The sequence below is a fragment of the Myotis nattereri genome (assembly GCF_964212035.1).
Source record: "Myotis nattereri genome assembly, chromosome: 13".
Taxonomy (NCBI): domain Eukaryota; kingdom Metazoa; phylum Chordata; class Mammalia; order Chiroptera; family Vespertilionidae; genus Myotis; species Myotis nattereri.
Window position 1 is genome coordinate 19,571,283 of NC_138088.1, and position 16,775 is coordinate 19,588,057.

The window sequence follows — 16,775 nt, forward strand, 5'->3', positions numbered from 1 at the left end:
AAGATTAGGTGGCCACCTGATTACAGAGGGAAAAGAACTAATTAAGAAAGAGAAGGCCTTGCCCTAGCCGGTTTGGTTCAGTGGATAGAGTGTCGGCCTGAGGACTGGAGGGTCCCAGGTTCGATTCTAGCCAAGGGCACATGCCTGGATTGCGGGCTCTATCCCCAGTAGGGGGCATGCAGGAGGCAGCTGATCAATGATTCTCTCTCATCATTCATGTTTCTATCTCTCCCTCTTCCTCTCTGAAATCAGTAAATATATTTTTTAAAAAAGAAAAGAAAGAGAAGGCCAAAGGTCCGAGACAAACATATAGGAAAGGGTGAAGCACTTAAAAGCATTACTTATTAATAGAGGATACATGGTAATATTTATACAACTTAAAATTTTTAAGCATCTTTTATATTATCTTATTTGTACTTTATAACCTCATGAGGTTCTTAGGTTAAGAATGAAAAATTTCACTTTATGGGTGGGAAAAGAAGTTAAGAAAGGTTAAGTGACTTGCTCTATGGCAAACCGAGTAGTAAATAGCAGAGTCAGAGCTAAAACCCAGGACTTCACACTTCAAGTTGAATCCAAGATTTCTGGAACCATTGCTCAGGACTTCAAAACATTATAAACACCAAAACCTAACTGGAGGAATACAGCCTAAAAGAAGAGTACCAAAGAGCTGTAAAGCCAAGCAGAGGAACCAACAAGACATTCCAATGCACTTTCTCCTTCTTGTTCCTCTCACATTAAAAAGTCAAGCTAACGCCCTGGCTGGTTTGGCTCACTGGATGGAGCCTGGGGACGGAAGGGTCCCAGGTTCAATTCCGGTCAGGAGCATGTACCTTGGTTGCGGGCACATCCCCAGTGGGGGGTGTGCAGGAGGCAGCTGATCGGCGCTTCTCTCACATCGATGTTTCTAACTCTCTATCCCTCTCCCTTCCTCGCTGTAAAAAATCAATAAAATATATTTTTAAAAAAATCAAGCTACACTTTAAAGAAAAACATTTCCGCTGTCATGATCTACTCTACTGATAATTCCTGAACTGCCACAGAGACCCAGATTGCTTGCCAAAGAAAAGGCAGTAATTTTCTCAGCTGAGTATTACACAGAACAAAGTCTTCTAATGATTTCTGGTCAAAACTAAAGTGCACACAAATTAGTTTCCTTCGGCTCTAATAGCAACTTGTACCTTTCAAACTTCCTGCTTTGTTCGAATACAGACTGCTGACCACAACACAGACCGGGCTGCCAAGTGTCACTCCCTAGAGGAAAAATTCCAAACAGTAATGCCTAGTAACACCGCTGTAGTGTCACTGTAAATCAGGGTTCAGGGAACGCTACTTCCTTACAAAAGGCTCGTCTTCTTACACAGCACAACGTCTTCTCTGCATTTGTAAGATGCCAAATATCCGTATGCCACAATTCAGGTTATTTCTCAGGAGTCACTCAGGGCCAAACTGCATGAGCCAAATGAGTTAGTCTGTCCTAGAAGGAACGCACTCTACCCTGGTGTGGGAGAATAGCCAAATGATTATTTTAATATCTGAACTCTCTTATGGTACCAGGTCTGATAAGAATATAAACAAGAAGGAGGACCTAATTTTTGTATCTCCTACACCATCTAGAATAGCATCTTCAACATGGTAGGAACTCAACATTTATTCAACTAAAGTGAAATATTGCATATACTTATGACAATTTGTTTCCTAAGATCTAGGAAGATCCTGCCACCTCCTCTCCCACATTTCTCCCAGTGGTGGTGGCTTGACCAAGAAAAGAATGGCTGGTTATTTGTAACCACACTCTGCCCACACTGGCACCCTTCTAATGAGCACACAAGACACATCATGTCATAGGCCGTCAGAGTTAAATTAAAAGGGAGGTTACAGATCTGTTCACGACCCACTCTCCGTCCTTCACAGATGAAGACACAGAGGCCCAAAGGTCACACAGCTCACAGCCAGGACTCAAACCTTCTGGCTCAAAATACATTGTTTTTTTCCACTACATTTTTCCACAGCCCAGGTTTCCAGAGCCAAACTATCAGTGGCACAAACTATCAGAAAACCAACAGGTTCAAAATAGACAGTTCTCACAGTTACATCATCTAGTTTATTCCAGGAACTAAATTAAGAGCCACAGCTTTACTACTCTCCCAGCGAAGACAGACAACACTGCCAAGTGATCTGAACACTGTCCTACAAACAGTGAGTGCTTTTGGAGTGTGAACAGCTATCAATGATTTTCTCAAAACTCACTCTTCTCTCAGCTAGAGACTTACACTATTACCTACTTCCAAAAAAAAAAAAAAGACTGAAAGGAATCAGTTTGAAAAGTACTTCAGGAGAGTTGTCTTCAAAATCATAAAATGTTGCTGTTTGAAGGCAGCTTAGAGACCACCCAACCCAATCCTTTTCAAGGATGAAGAAATTGAGGCTCAAAGACGAATACTAAAGTGTGCCTTCCCTCGGGTCAAACTACATGCAGAGGCCCCATCAGAATCTAACCTCCTGGTCAATACTCTTTCCACTAGTGAAGAACATCAAAACCAGTGAAGTGCATCAAAATCATCCAACGAGCTTTTCTGAGAATATCCCACCCGATGGTTCAGTAAGTAGAGTGGAGCCCAGAAAAAAATGTATTTTGTAAAACCTCCCCCATATGATTCTGATAGGCACTCCTGGTTAAAAACAGTTTCTCTACGTTATAACTTGTCCCCTTCTCTTCCCATCCCCTTCTTTTACAAAATAATTACCCAATATTTAACATATTACTGAGACCCAATCACCAAACTTAGACAGGGGGTACAAAGAATCACCATGCTTTCCTGGAACTGTTAAAGCCAGGGCCCAGCCTCATGAATCAACGAGATCAACTCATTCATTGTTCCTGGCTAATATTTATTCTTTGGACAGATACTAATGAAAATCAAAATCTTCCACCCTGCAATGCTGCAGAGAAGAAAGGATTTGTTTTCCTCCTCCCTCCGCTTTCTTAACCTCTAACACACTGCACAATTCAGCCCTCAACAGCTTTTCCAGAAGAGCCAGAAATCCAGACTTTAAAGCAGGAGTGGGCTGTTGAGAAAAAGAAAAACCTGTCTTACCCAATTCACCCACCACCTAATGTCTTAAGATCAAACGATAATTTAAAGGCTGAGACTGGGTGAGGGAGTGAAGTGAAAATACAGAATCTATCCAAAGAGTTAATTATTTATTCTTTACTTCTGCCCTAAAAACACAGATTTCATATCACATCCTAAAGAACTTCAAAGTACAAAGTAAACAGGTAAGAAAATACTACCGTCTTTAGAGCCCCAAAAGGCATTAAAGTTCATCAGCAAAAATAGATCACAAGCCCAAATGGAAAACTCCCCTGAGTCACTGAAGAAGTTAAGAATTGAGCAGCAAAACCAGACAGTCTTCCAACCAACCACTAGTGACTGTGACAGAAATGTCCCAATCAGCATGTCTTAGGAGGTAAAGAGTAAACCATAAACTTCCCCCAAAATTCCACAGCGTGAGTCAAGAGATCTAGTATCTGAGAAGTTCCTCTCAAAAAGCTTAACGGCCCATGTGCTCCCCTTAAGTCATGTCTCAAGCCAAAGACAGACATGCTCAGCACTATTCCACAAGCGTGTGTAAGTCTAATTGCTCCGTACTTGGCACTGGAGTGCTCAGGCAAAGCTCCTTACCGTCACTGCGATACAATCTTGTCTTCCGAAAGGAAACAGACATGCAATATGCTCTAGTCATTAGGGTGCACTCATGGAAAATCAAAGCTTCTGAGCTCATAAAAGCTGATAGCCCTAAACACTGCCAAATGGTCATTTAAAATGTTGTATTTATTTACTTGTGGTGAGGACAGGGCACCAACTGAAGACAGATGCTGACTTTTTCAACTAAAGATTTTGAGCACCTTCTCAAATACATCAAGACAGACACTACAGGGAGCTTCAACTAGTAGAGAAGACTGAAATGTATAAAACTAAGTTCAGTAAGGAGAGGAGCAGGCTAGTGGTTGTAGAGGTAAGAGCAATGATGGGTTTTCTTGGTAAATACTTTCTCAGCATAAGGCAAGTAGGTAAGATGTGGGGGGAGAGTACATGAAAACCTGAACATACAATGCTGCTATGAATTTGCCATGAGCTCCCCATATCTTCCAATAAGTAGCTAAATGACTTATTACAAATATGCACAGAAGTTACCTTTCAAAGTACAAAAGGAGCCCATTATCCTCTGAGGACTGGAAATGAGAACTCCTTGGATAATAAGCAAGGTCTTGTGGAAATAATCCCAGATTCTTCACACACAAAGGAAGTCTTGACTTCCCTAAGCTATCACAATGGGAGAAGTAGTCATGAGCTTTTCCCTTCCCAAACTTATCTCAATAGGATTATCTACTTTTGTCACTGAGTTAGGATACCTAGACTTCCCAAATGATAAGTATTTATAGAAATCTATTCAATAGTCACGCTATTAGAGATGAGAAATACTGAATATATGCTGAAAAGTGTAACTTAAGTTACAAAGGCTACTTCTTGGAGATTTCTAACATGTAATCCTGTTCAAAAGAATCAACTTCAGACCTATCCCTGGGTCTCTAACTGACTCTTTGGGAAGACTGCTTTCAAAATCTAGTCAAAACAGGAGCTACTTTTTAAAACTGAAGTAAGACTAAATTTAAAATTATCATTTGGAAGAGTTTCTGACTTTCTGATAACCTATTGAAAGTGCAGGAGAAAATGTGTAGTTCCAATAGAAAATTAGTCATTGGCCAGGACATCCCTCTAGGTTATCCGATTATGATTACATGGAAGTTATTTTGTAATGTAGATAAATCGATAATGTAGATAAATATAATGTAAATGATTGAAAGCAATGCAAACTAGCCCTGGCCGGTTTGGCTCAGTGGATAGAACATCGGCCTGTGGACCAAAGGGTCCCAGGTTCGATTCCAGTCAAGGGCACGTACCTTGGTTGCAGGATCCTCCCCCGCCAGAGCCCTGGTCGGGACCCATGCAGGAGGCGACCAATAGATGTGTTTCTCTCACATAGATGTTTCTCTCTGTCTTTCCCTCTCTCTTCTACTCTCCCTAAAATTCAATGGAAATATATCCACGGGTGAGGATTAACGACAAAAAATAAGAAAGCAATGCAAGCAAATCTTCAGCTATAAACAGGCAATCTGCCATGTCTGGTAAAGGTTCAAATGACTTCTCTCTCCACTATGAAAGAAACTAATTTTGCCTCCATTTCATATTCATTTTAATATTCTTGATCTATAAATACGTCTGTTTTCCTTTGAACCAATTATAACATCTGCCTGAATTCTTCATTCTAAGTAAAATATTTAATGTGTATTCATTTTCTATCTGTATGAGTGTAATGATTTTATCTTTTTTTTTTAAAATTCTCAGTCCCCTAAACTCCCCCACCCCTCCCCCCCCCAAAAAACGCTAGGGAACATAAAATCTTGCAAATAATTATAAAGGGTTCAAGACATCCTGAAGGTCAGTCATTTGGGTTCATATTCCCCATAATAACCCCTTCTTTAAAATGAACCTTAGAAGTAGTCTTAAGATGACAAACTATCCTATTATATTAAGATGAGACCCCCTATGTTCCCTGTGAGAACAAAACAGAAACATGATTGGATATAGCCAGTATTTAAAATTCTCCAGGAAAAGCCTTATAACTACAATAAAAAGAAATGAAGTTCTGATCATGCTACAACATGGATGAACCTTGAAAACATTATTAAGTGGAAAAAGCCAATCACAAAAACGACATATTCTATGACTCCACATATATGAAACATTCTGAATAAGGAAATCTATAGACAAAAAAAAAAAATCATTTGATGTGTGCCTAGGGCTAAGGGATTAGAAGGACATAAGTGACTGCTAATAAGTACAGCGTTTCTTCTGAAAACTTTTTAAATTTGATTGTGGTGACAGTTGTACAACTCTGTGGATATACTAAAAACCACTGAATTTTATATTTTTACAAAGAAAGCATTATGATGGAGCAATTCGATTACAGTCACCAAATACCAACTAAGACCAACCACCTAGGATTCACAGGCTTAAAAAAAGGGGGGAGAGAGGGCTCCTTTCTGAAAAAAGTTTCCAAATGGGCCAACGACAGCAGAAACTGCAAGTCCAGAAACAGAAAGTAACGTTTTGGACTTCAAATAAAAGCAACCAAAAGTATCTGATAATAGTTTATAAATGTATAGAGCAATTATATATAACCTAGACAAAGAGGATCATTACTGTTAAAAGTATGTATTTTAAAGATTCTATATACAGAATTACTAAGCACAAAAATTGTGAAACTTTTAAAAAACACGATTTTTCCTTTGGCAATTCATAAACACATACTCCAGCTACTACCCAGGATATCTGAAAACGACAGCCATCTGAATACTGTCCTGAGTCAACACCCCATCACTACTCGTGTGGACTCTTTGAGCCGTGTTAATGGTGTTCTACAGGCATTTGGGGTGTCCTAGGAAGTCTGGACTAGTAATCTAAGTCTTCAGCTCTAATTTTACCTCTCACTTAGAAGCTGTGTGACCTTTGGTACATTAATAAATGTCTATGCAACTGGATTTTGCTCATCTGCAAAAATAGATGCTGTTGCTATAACTCAATGAAAAGTTCACAAGAAAGAAAAAAAGGTACCACAATCAACTGATAGGGTCGTTGTGAATTATTAAATGAGGTAAAGGTAATAATAACTGCAGATAAGAAACACTGAATATTTAATGAATCTGAATTCTCTGATGAGCATTTCCTTTCCTCTTCAGTAAGCAGTAAGGGAAATAACCTTCACAGTGTCCCAAAGTTACAAAGGTAGAGCTGATAGACGTTTTCAACAGTTTGATTTATGCCTATGTTGTATTTTCTTACATATGATGGCAATGAAATGCATGTTAATAGTGAACTACTCCTGAGTTTTGTAAGACAGATGTTAAGCCAACTCTGCCTTCACCAATGTAACTCAGTCATAAGGTTGCAAGTGACCCTTTGCCTACCTACAAAACAGGATTATATACTTACCTACTTACGTTTACAGATCAGAAACCTGATTTCAGTCATCCAGTAGATTGCTGCTCACTGCTATAGCCATGACTCTTGGGAAAGATTTTAAAATCCTAAGATTGGCAACAAGGGCTGGAGATTTCTAACATGTAATCCTAGGTTTTCTTCCATCCTTGCTGCAACACAGCTAGACAAGGAGGTCTACCAAGGCATTCTTGTACTTGTCTGAGATTCCTTCCTAGTACATAGTCCTTCCTAAACAGAATTTTGTATTTGTCTTGAAGACTTGGTACCGTTAAGACTGAAAGTCAAGATAAGACTGATGCATTCCTTTGGGAAAACATCAGTTCTCCAGAAAACAAGGTTTCCCCGATACTGAGCGCAGAATATAAATATACCAGAATAGCTACTTAGGATCCAAAGAGTTTCAGAGGACTATGATTTTGGTCTCGGAATTAACTGCTATAAATGGTGTTTTACAAATCTAAACTCTGCCCTTAACAGAGCCCTTTTAATACTCAAAAAGAACCAGGGCTGCTTTGTTTCCATCAAATGTTTATTAATACTTATAGACTACATTAACGAGAACGCAGAAGGCTTTTACTCTCTAGGAAAATTACAGGGGGGGAAAGGGCATTTCACCTTTTAAAAGTGCCTATACTACTTCAGGAAAGAATTCTCAATGCTCTCTCTAATGTTTAGTGTGCAGAAATTTAAGATTTGTTGCCCAAATCTCAATCCAAAATGTATATATTAAGAAAATCACGTAAGAATGTAAACTGGCACAACCACTGTGGAAACCTATTGGGCAGTATACCTATGACCCAGAAATCTATTTATGTTTACCAAAAGACATGTTCAAGAATGCATCAGCATGGCCCTGGCCAGTGTTGCTTAGTGGTAAGAGTATCGGCCTGCACACTGAAGGGTCACAGTTTGTTTCCTGGTCAAGGGCATGTACTTGGGTTGCAGATTCTTTCCCTGGCCCCTTTGGGACAGCTGTGGGAAACAACCAATGTCTCTCTCACATCAATGTTTCTCTCTCTGTCTGTCTCTCTCTCTCGCCCCCTTCCACTCTCTCTAAAAAAATCAATAGGAAAAATATACTTGGGTGAGGATTAACATACATACATACATACATATGCATCAGTGTCACTCATAATAGCCAAACACTAGAAACATCAATGTTCACGAACTATAGAAAAAAGAAATTAAGATATTTTATATACTGTAAAACTACATTGCAGTAATTTTTAAAACTATTGCTACATAAGAGCATGGCTGAATCTCACACACAAAATGTTAAGCAAAAAGGACATTCACAAAAATATGCCTATTGTATGTTTCCATTTATGAAAAGTTCACAAATCAGCAAAACTAACCATAGTGATAATGATAACTTTTGGTGGGCTATCAACTGAGCGGGCTATGAGGAGCTTGCTGGGATGCTGGATATTTTTCAGTCTTGATCTGGGCAGTGATAACAGTGTATCCATGTGCAAATATTGACTGATCTGTACAATTAAGATTTGTGCCCTTTATTATATGAAAGTTATGCCTCAAAAAAGAAAATGCTACACTCTTTTTTAAATTAAAAATGATTTATTCAATTCATGGGATAGTAAGACACATAAATAACAGTTCATCTGAATAGGCTAGAACTGTCCTGCAGTTTCTGCCTGTACAAAAAGGCAAGTCATTCATTCATCAACATTTACAGTTTGCCTATTTCAGGACAAAAAGCTCATGTAGTTATATTACATTAAGTCAAAAAGCATCAAAAAACACTTGGTAGGTAAGATGTAACAATTTCAAACCTGTATGAAGCTAGTAACAAAATCACAAAATATATACAGTAAAATTTCGTAGAACTACAAGGAGAAGTAGATAAATAATTGATAAGGCATAAGACTTGAAAAGGACCCACAAATCCAGAAATCCAAATAGTTAATAAATATTTAAAAGGACACATTAATAATCAGGAAAATGCATATGGGAATCAATCAGATTTCATTCCTACCAAATTGGCAAAATATGCAAAGCCCTATAAATACCAGGTTTGTCAAGCTGTATAGGAATAAGAACTCCAATATGCTATTGCTAGGACTATAAGTTGTATCAATCTCTTTAGAAAAGTTTGGCATTATCTAGTGAAGTTAAGGATATACATTTCTTACAATCCAATAATTCCACTCCCAGGATTAATCCCAGAAAAACCCTGTGATTACTTGCCATATACAAAAAAAGCTCATAATGGCAATGTTCAAAAAAACCCCAAATTGGAACAATCGAGATATCTATCATCAGTGAAATGGAGAAATAAACTGTGGTAGTCATACAGTAAAATACTATACAGCAATGAAAATGAATGAACTAAACTACATGCAACAACATATCTGTATCTGACAAATATTGAACACAGGAAAATCAAGCATACATATAAGTACATTTATATCAAGTTGAAAAATAAAACTAAACTTAAGATTACATACATAGGCAGTAACACATGTAAAGAAGAAAAAAGGAAAACAAACAAAAAAAACAGCAAGGGAATAATTATCCCCCAAATCAGGAAAGTAGTTATCCCTAGAGGGGAAGGAAGAATAGGGCATGTGGGATTGGGGGTAAATATTCTAGTTTTTAACTTGGGTGGTAGAGAGATTATTTCCTTTATTATTCTTTAAAATGTAGATATGTGCTTCATACACTTTCTGTATGTATAATGAATTTCACATGAAAACGTTTTAGTTAAAAGTGGGACAAGGCCTTCTTTCCTCTTCCTCCTGAATGAAGCAGAAACCTGATAGCCTGAGCTTAAAGCAGCTAGCCTGGCCAGGAGGGGATGCATTATAAGTGACAGAATTTCCTCAAAGACCTGGGAACGGCCATATCCATCAGGAACTGACTACTCTGGATTTCTCTTACTTCAGAGAAAAATATTTCTACTTTTTAAAGATCTCTATTACTTTAGATTTTTCTTTTCTATACAGCCAAACTAAGACATTCAGTGATCTGCATAAATAAAAACTTTCCAACAATTAAAGCTGTCCCACAATGGAGAACTCCCTGAGAAAGTATTCCATACCCACTCCTGGCAGGGCCCTGGGGAGGGGAGTCCTACACAGTAAGAGAAGCTGGACTGCAGGATTCCTCAAGGTCTGTCAAGCAATTACGATTCTAAGACTACTGCTGGAACAAGCAGCTCTGGGCTTGCCAAAGCTGTGGCAACACTCTGCCTCTGAATCTGCCTTCTGTTATCAGTGAGAGCATTCCTTTTCTATAATATTCCAGACTCTGCTCAGACACTGCCGTCTAGCTGTGCCTTTCGGAGCTAATGTGGCCTTGTTTCTAGCATGCAGGGCAGCCTCCCTTCTCTGCCAGATGCTCCGCCCAACCTGCTCCAGCTCTGCCATGCATGTGCCTTACAGGGCTGCCCTGTGTGAATTCAATCACCCAGGTTTCCTTATTCTCTGGTTTCCAGTGAGTTTGACCAATGAGAGTCTCTGGCAGGAGTTCAGAGGGTGGGAAATGAAAGAGTTTGAGGTATTTATTCCTCTTAATTCCCTCCTGCTGGGCCACTGGTTGGCAGTGGCTACATTCCTACAGGTTCCCTTCTCCTTCAGCTAAGCTCTCAAGGTTTCAGAAACTACTCCCCTTCCTGGCTCCTTCAGCCCTAAGAGTACTAATGGCTCTTACCCGGAGTTGTTTCATCATCCCTGTTGGGCTTCTTTAACCCTGCCCAGCTCTGTAAATAGTCCCTTCATCTCCTCAATCACACTGTGGGAGTGTGCCAAGAGATAACCGATATACCCAACGAACTACTTTCCGCCTTCCCAGAGGGCTCCTACTGCCCCTTAACAAATAGCATGGTTTCTCTCCCAGTAATTGGGCTCTGTATGTTTCCACACATGAACTGATTCACTACAAATCAATTCCCTAAGGAAATTTCTTAATCCCAGGCTGACTCTCAATTCTGCCACCAATGTGTACAAACTTTATGTAATATTAGATTGGACAAAGACTAATTAAGAAGGTAAATGTTACTAAAAATTCCTGACACACAGACTGCAAAGCTAAGCCAAATACTGGGATTTCAGGGTTTCTCTATTTATAACTCCCCTTTCCTTTAGACTAAAGGCAGCAGAAATTATTATACTTGTTATTATAGTTTTGCTTTATTTTAAACATTCAAACAATGTCAAATACAGTGCTCATCCTACTGGCCACTCAAATTATCAACAAAATTTTACATCTCATACCAGTCCCAATGAATCTCTCCTTTCTTCTAGACAATCCTACAAATAAGACACTGGATTAAAATGAGCTTTTTGTGTCGATCTTTCAATTTATTGCTTAAATCCCAATTGAGATTCAGAAAGAAAGCATCCCTGAAAAAGATCCAAGGGTTAAAGATAAAGCTCTAAGATCTGGAAAGATTCTATTTTTGAACCTGAAAAACAAAACTAAAACAGGCTTACAGTTTTGTAAATAAAGTGCTGCAGCCCTGGCCAGGTTGCTCAGTTGGTTGGAAGGCTGTCCCATATACCAGAGGGTTGTGGGTTCGATTCCCCATTGGGATGTTTCTCTCTCACATCAATGTTTCTCTCTCTCCTCTCTCTCTCCCTCTCTCCCTCCTTCCCTCTTTCCTCCCTCCCTTCCTCTCTCTCTAAAAAAATCAATAAACAGATCCTCAGATGAGGATAAAATAAATAAATACTTTCTTTTAAGAAAGTGCTGCAGAAATATTGCAAAGGAAAGCATTTCTTAAGAATGTGCCTCTGGCCCTGGCTGGTGTGGCTTAATGGATAGAGCATCAGCCCTCCCACGGAAGGGTCTCAGGTCAATACCCAAAGGCATGTACCTGGGTTACAGGTTCAATCCCTGCCCCAGTCAGGGCACATGGAGGCAACCAATTGATATGTCTCTCTCACATCAATGTTTCTCTCCCCCCTCCCCCCCCCTTCCATGGTCTCTAAAAATAGGGGGGGGGGGGAGAACAAAGAATATTCCTCCGCTGCAGAAGACCATGCTGTACATTCTCTATATTCCAAAGCAGCAGGGCTTGATCCATGGGCAAAATAACCCCAAGTAACACTATAACAGGCTCATAACACACACACACACACACACACACACACACACACAAACTCATTTGGCCTGGAATGACCCACATTAATACCTGGGCTGCAAATACTGTTAAGAACCCTAGACCAGAGTTTCCGCAACCTGGGCACTACTGACATTTTAGGCCAGATAATTCTTGGTTGTGTGAAACTGTGTGCATGGTAGGGTTTTTAATTGCATCCCTGACTCTAGCACTCCTCAAGTATGACAATCAAAAATGTTTCCAGACACTGCCAATGATCCATCCTGGAGGGCAAAATCACCCTGGGTTGAGAACCTCGGCCCCAGACAAATAATTTTCACTCAGACCCAGCACTACCATGGAACAGATGGCTACCCTGATTTACCTATCTGGACGGGAAAAGAGAAAAGCCACCTAAGGAGTAGCCTGAGCTTCTTCTTAAAAGTATTTGGCAACTTGTAACCCTAGCTTAGGGAGAAGGAGAATAGGGATGAAAAGAATGGCTGCCAAAGTGAAGAAAGATTGCTAAAAATTGCCTGACTTGAATTCCCTCCGAAAGTATCACAATTCTCAGATGAATACTACTCACTCATTTCATTCTCTCTGAGACACAGGTGGAATGTAGTACAGCCCATGACATGTCATATAGGAGCAAATGGAAAAAGGCAAGCAAACTACCCTAACCAAATGAGGGCAAAATTAAGGACTGACAGCCCAAGCTTCTTATCCTGGAATACAAGGTTTGACTTATATGACTCCAGTTGATCTTCAAGTTTTATTACCACAGCATACTGTCCACATATGTAATTTTTAATCTTATCAATCCCAATGACCTCTTTTTATAACAAATATTTTATAATGCCCTTTTATTATTCTAAAATGAAACTCAAAGATTATAACATTATACTTATAGGCATAACTTTTTAAATTTCAACATAATGCCTCAACCGCAATGTAAAAGAAAATAAACAGGGGTATTTGTATAGTAAAACACATATTTTCAGACAAGACTATTCTAGAAGACATACTCAAGGGCAGACACATACACATTTCCAATGTGCCCGCTTGAGGGTGGGGCTTTCCCACCCTTTCTGCTCTACACAAACCCTCTCCCATCAGTCACAAAGTTCAACAATCTCTCTCCCTTACGGAGAGTATGACCCAGAGGCAGCCTTATAAAGTAAGTAAGAGGAAAGGATCTCAAGTCAGAGCAACTGTGGTAAAAATGTAGCTCCACCACTTCACTGCTAATGGCCTAGCTAAGTCTGGTGTTTCACCTGTAAAAGGGGGATGCCAGCATATTTTCCAAAGGGATTTTGTGAACATTAAGTGAGTATGTAGAGTATCTATTTCTGCACATAACATGGAATACATGCTCAATAAATATTAGCTGGTAGACTTACATTACTATTCCTGAATCCACCCTGTATTATGTTTTAGCTTATGCCCATCTTCTTCCCCCAGCAGAAAAGATGGATGACTGGCTATCCACTTATCAGAAATTCTAAAAAAGGAGGCATGCACAACATAAGAAGTTGCATCATATGACTTCTATGATTGTTTCTGAGTTTCTACAAGACACTGCCCTGCACTGAGGTTTACTTTTTATTACCTGGGATCCTTTCTTCCCAGTTAGAGGGCGAAGAATATGTCTTACACATCATACAAAGTAGCTAGGGAAACACCTTGAACTCAGATCCTGGCAGTTTAATGCCCCCATTGAAAACCCACCCTGGTTCTTTACATTTTAGCTTCAAATAGCACAGTTTAGACAAGGAAAAAATGACTTTTCCAGTGAAAGTTCCTCAACCGACATGTATGGTGTCTTAGGAAAATGATGAACCTCAAGGACCTGTTGTTATCCATGTGAATTAATTCCTTACACCAACAAGCAAAGCAACACCCCTAAACATTCTAGATTATCAATTGAGGAAGTGAAAAGTAATGGCAACAGCTACAGAAATACTTCAAAACAAAACAAATTCCAAAGTTAACATTCGGAGTAAAAGCACTCACTGCTCAGACTTTTAAAGAGACATATAAACACAAAGGAAACACAGAAATTGCCAACTCTTAAAAACCATTCTCCATTGACCCTCCAAGGTGCTAACAGTGGCTATCCCTGACCAGTGGAATTTGGGGGAGAGGGTGCTTCTTTTTGCATATTTATAATAGTTTCCATTGTTTCTAACATATTGCTTATATAAGAAGCATTTAAAATCATACTGAGACTGTTTATTATCTACTGACAATCCATAAGACTTGAAGCAAGAAACTACTTTAGGTGAAATCTTCTGGATCTGTAGATAAACCAAGTATTTATCTCTCTAAAATCATCTTTGTTCCCAATCGCAAACCAGAACTTATTTTCCCTCTGTATGTCCCGACCTTACAGGTTTTGCCACGATAGCAAGTCAGCACCAGGTATGAGAAAACCTCACTGTGTTTTTGCCCAGTGACAGCCACCACCTCTCTGGGATGGTGAGACAAAGAGAGGGAAAGGAATTGTTCCTAAATCCATGATTTTGCCCAGAGGCATCGGACTCAATGAAGTGACTTGTTAAACATTAAATGCAGACACTTTTCCTACGTAGCTGTTTGAAAGGTCTGGGTTCCCACAATTCCCCCACTAAAGAGCCTCTACGGAATCATAACTGTCTCAAGAATAAAACGTCGTTTTGGTGAACACTCATGTGGCAATGCCAGTCTCCTTGTTTGGTGAGAAAACAGCACAGGAAGATATCAGGAGAGGAAAATGCAGCCTCTTCCACAGCAGGTATACACACACCTCAGCTCAACAAAACACTTAAATTCAAACTGATTCAATACAACAAGCAGTTGTTAAGCACTTACTACTGCAGAGCGCCATGGCAGGTGTTTATTCATTTCCGTAAAAAGAAGACATATCAGCCTTCTGAGGCATCCTAACTGTAGTCCGGGAGACCATCGCTTCTAGATTAATATATGACCGACCCAGACAAAATGCAATAGAAGTTTTAAACCTGCTCTGGTAATATGGGAAGGGAATGATTAAAATCAACTGCAAGAATTTTGAAAAAGACTCTTCTTCATGTGCATTAAATACATACTCATCTACTGAATTCAGTTATTTATCCACTTTAATCATTAAGCCCAAACTAAAGGTGGCAGAAATGCTCAGCCACCAAAAGCAAGCGGCAGAGGTGAAATCTACCTACTCAGATCCCTTGGACTAAAAATAAAACTGAAGGGACAAGTGCCTCCGAGCCAGGAGGATGTTCGGGCAACACTCACCAGCATGAGAACGTCCGCACTGGGCATCTTCCCCTTCCAGCCCCGCTCTCAGCGCCGCTCCTCTGCAAGGGGAACCAGGTTTGTTTACTTCTACAGCTTGTAACTGTCACGCCGACCCGCCTCGATCGGCCGGAACAGTCAAGAAATGGTTCTCTCCCTCCTTTGAGAGCTCGGGTTTCACCCCCAGCTATCACACTCCACCCCCGGCACCCCACACCAGCGAATCAGGACCTCGCGGGCACTGGGCTCCGCTCCGACAGCCGGCCAGACTCCCGACCCAGCCTCCCACAGAGCAAATGCCCCCAGGTAGGGACCAGGGGCACCGCCCAGCCCGCCCCCACCGAGGCCCGGAACCCAGAAGCCCGGCCCATTCAACCGAGCCCCGCGGGGAATCGGACGCTGGAGGCAGCCCAGCCGCAGGGTCCAGCCGCCGCCGGACTCTCTTTAAGAGCCAGGCCGGCCTCGCTCGCTTCATCCCTCCCTCCCCAAAACTCTCTCCTCGCGTGCAGAGGCGCAAATCCTGCCTGCCCCCACCCCTCCTACCCTCTCCGGGAGTGGAGTTTCAGATCCTCTCCCACCCACTCGCACACCTGCACCCACTCAGGGTCCAGACGCGGGGGGCGGCGTTTCCCCCTTCCGCCCGCACCCGAGCCCGCCCCCATCGGCTAGCTAAGCCCCTCAGTGCCCACGGCCCTCCCTCCTCTCCTGACCCCTCCCACCCCAAACCCCCCGAGTCTGACCCTACTCTCCTCCCCGGCCGGGACCCGCCTCCCACTCAGTCCCTCTCCCGCTACCCCCAGCCGAAGCCCACCTCCCCGAACTGGACTCTCCTCCTTCCTCCGCGCCGCGGCGGCCCCTCTCCCTGCGCAGCCCGGAACCAGCTTCCCCGCTGCTTCCCTCGGACGCGGGCGCCCGCCAGGGTCCTCTCCGCCGCGGGACCGACTCGTGAGAGGCGAAGCTCGGGCTCCCCCTGCCGCCGCCGACGCCGCCGAGATTAGAGGGCCGGCCGCCCCGCCCCTCCCCGCCCGGAAGTGGCTCCTCGGCCGCGCGTGCGCGGCCCCGCGCCGCCCCCCGCCCCGCGCGCGCGCCTCCCCGGGGACCCACGGCGCGTGCGCGGCGCCTGCTGACCCGGCCCCGGCCGCCTGGCCCTCGTGGGCAGGTGCGACCTCCCTCCCCAGCCCCCGGCCTCTCCCTCTGGCCACGTGTGGTCACCGGTAGCCCTCGGGAGAGTTGGCCTGTAGGGCGCTACAAACTGATCTAAGCAACGACCCGACATGGGGCCCGAGAGGAGGCCTTGAATGTGCCCCTGTCTTTTACCTGAGCCCCCCCCCCCCCCCCATCAAGGTCAGTGACAAAGGGGCGTGAAAACTGCCTCA

The 16,775-nt window shown here is 42.0% G+C and overlaps 1 protein-coding gene across 1 annotated transcript in view; it reads right to left on the reverse strand.

The window, feature by feature from the left end:
- Positions 1-16,336, reverse strand: part of SGPL1 (sphingosine-1-phosphate lyase 1) — a 57,627-nt gene extending 41,291 nt beyond the window's left edge. Inside the window, exons 1-2 of the mRNA XM_081104866.1 lie at positions 16,211-16,336; positions 15,400-15,461 (exon numbers count right to left, since the gene is read on the reverse strand). Coding sequence (XP_080960992.1) covers positions 15,400-15,426 — 27 coding nt within the window. The 5' untranslated portion in view covers positions 15,427-15,461; positions 16,211-16,336. The remainder of the gene's footprint in view (positions 1-15,399; positions 15,462-16,210) is intronic.
- Between the last annotated feature and the right edge of the window lie 439 nt (positions 16,337-16,775).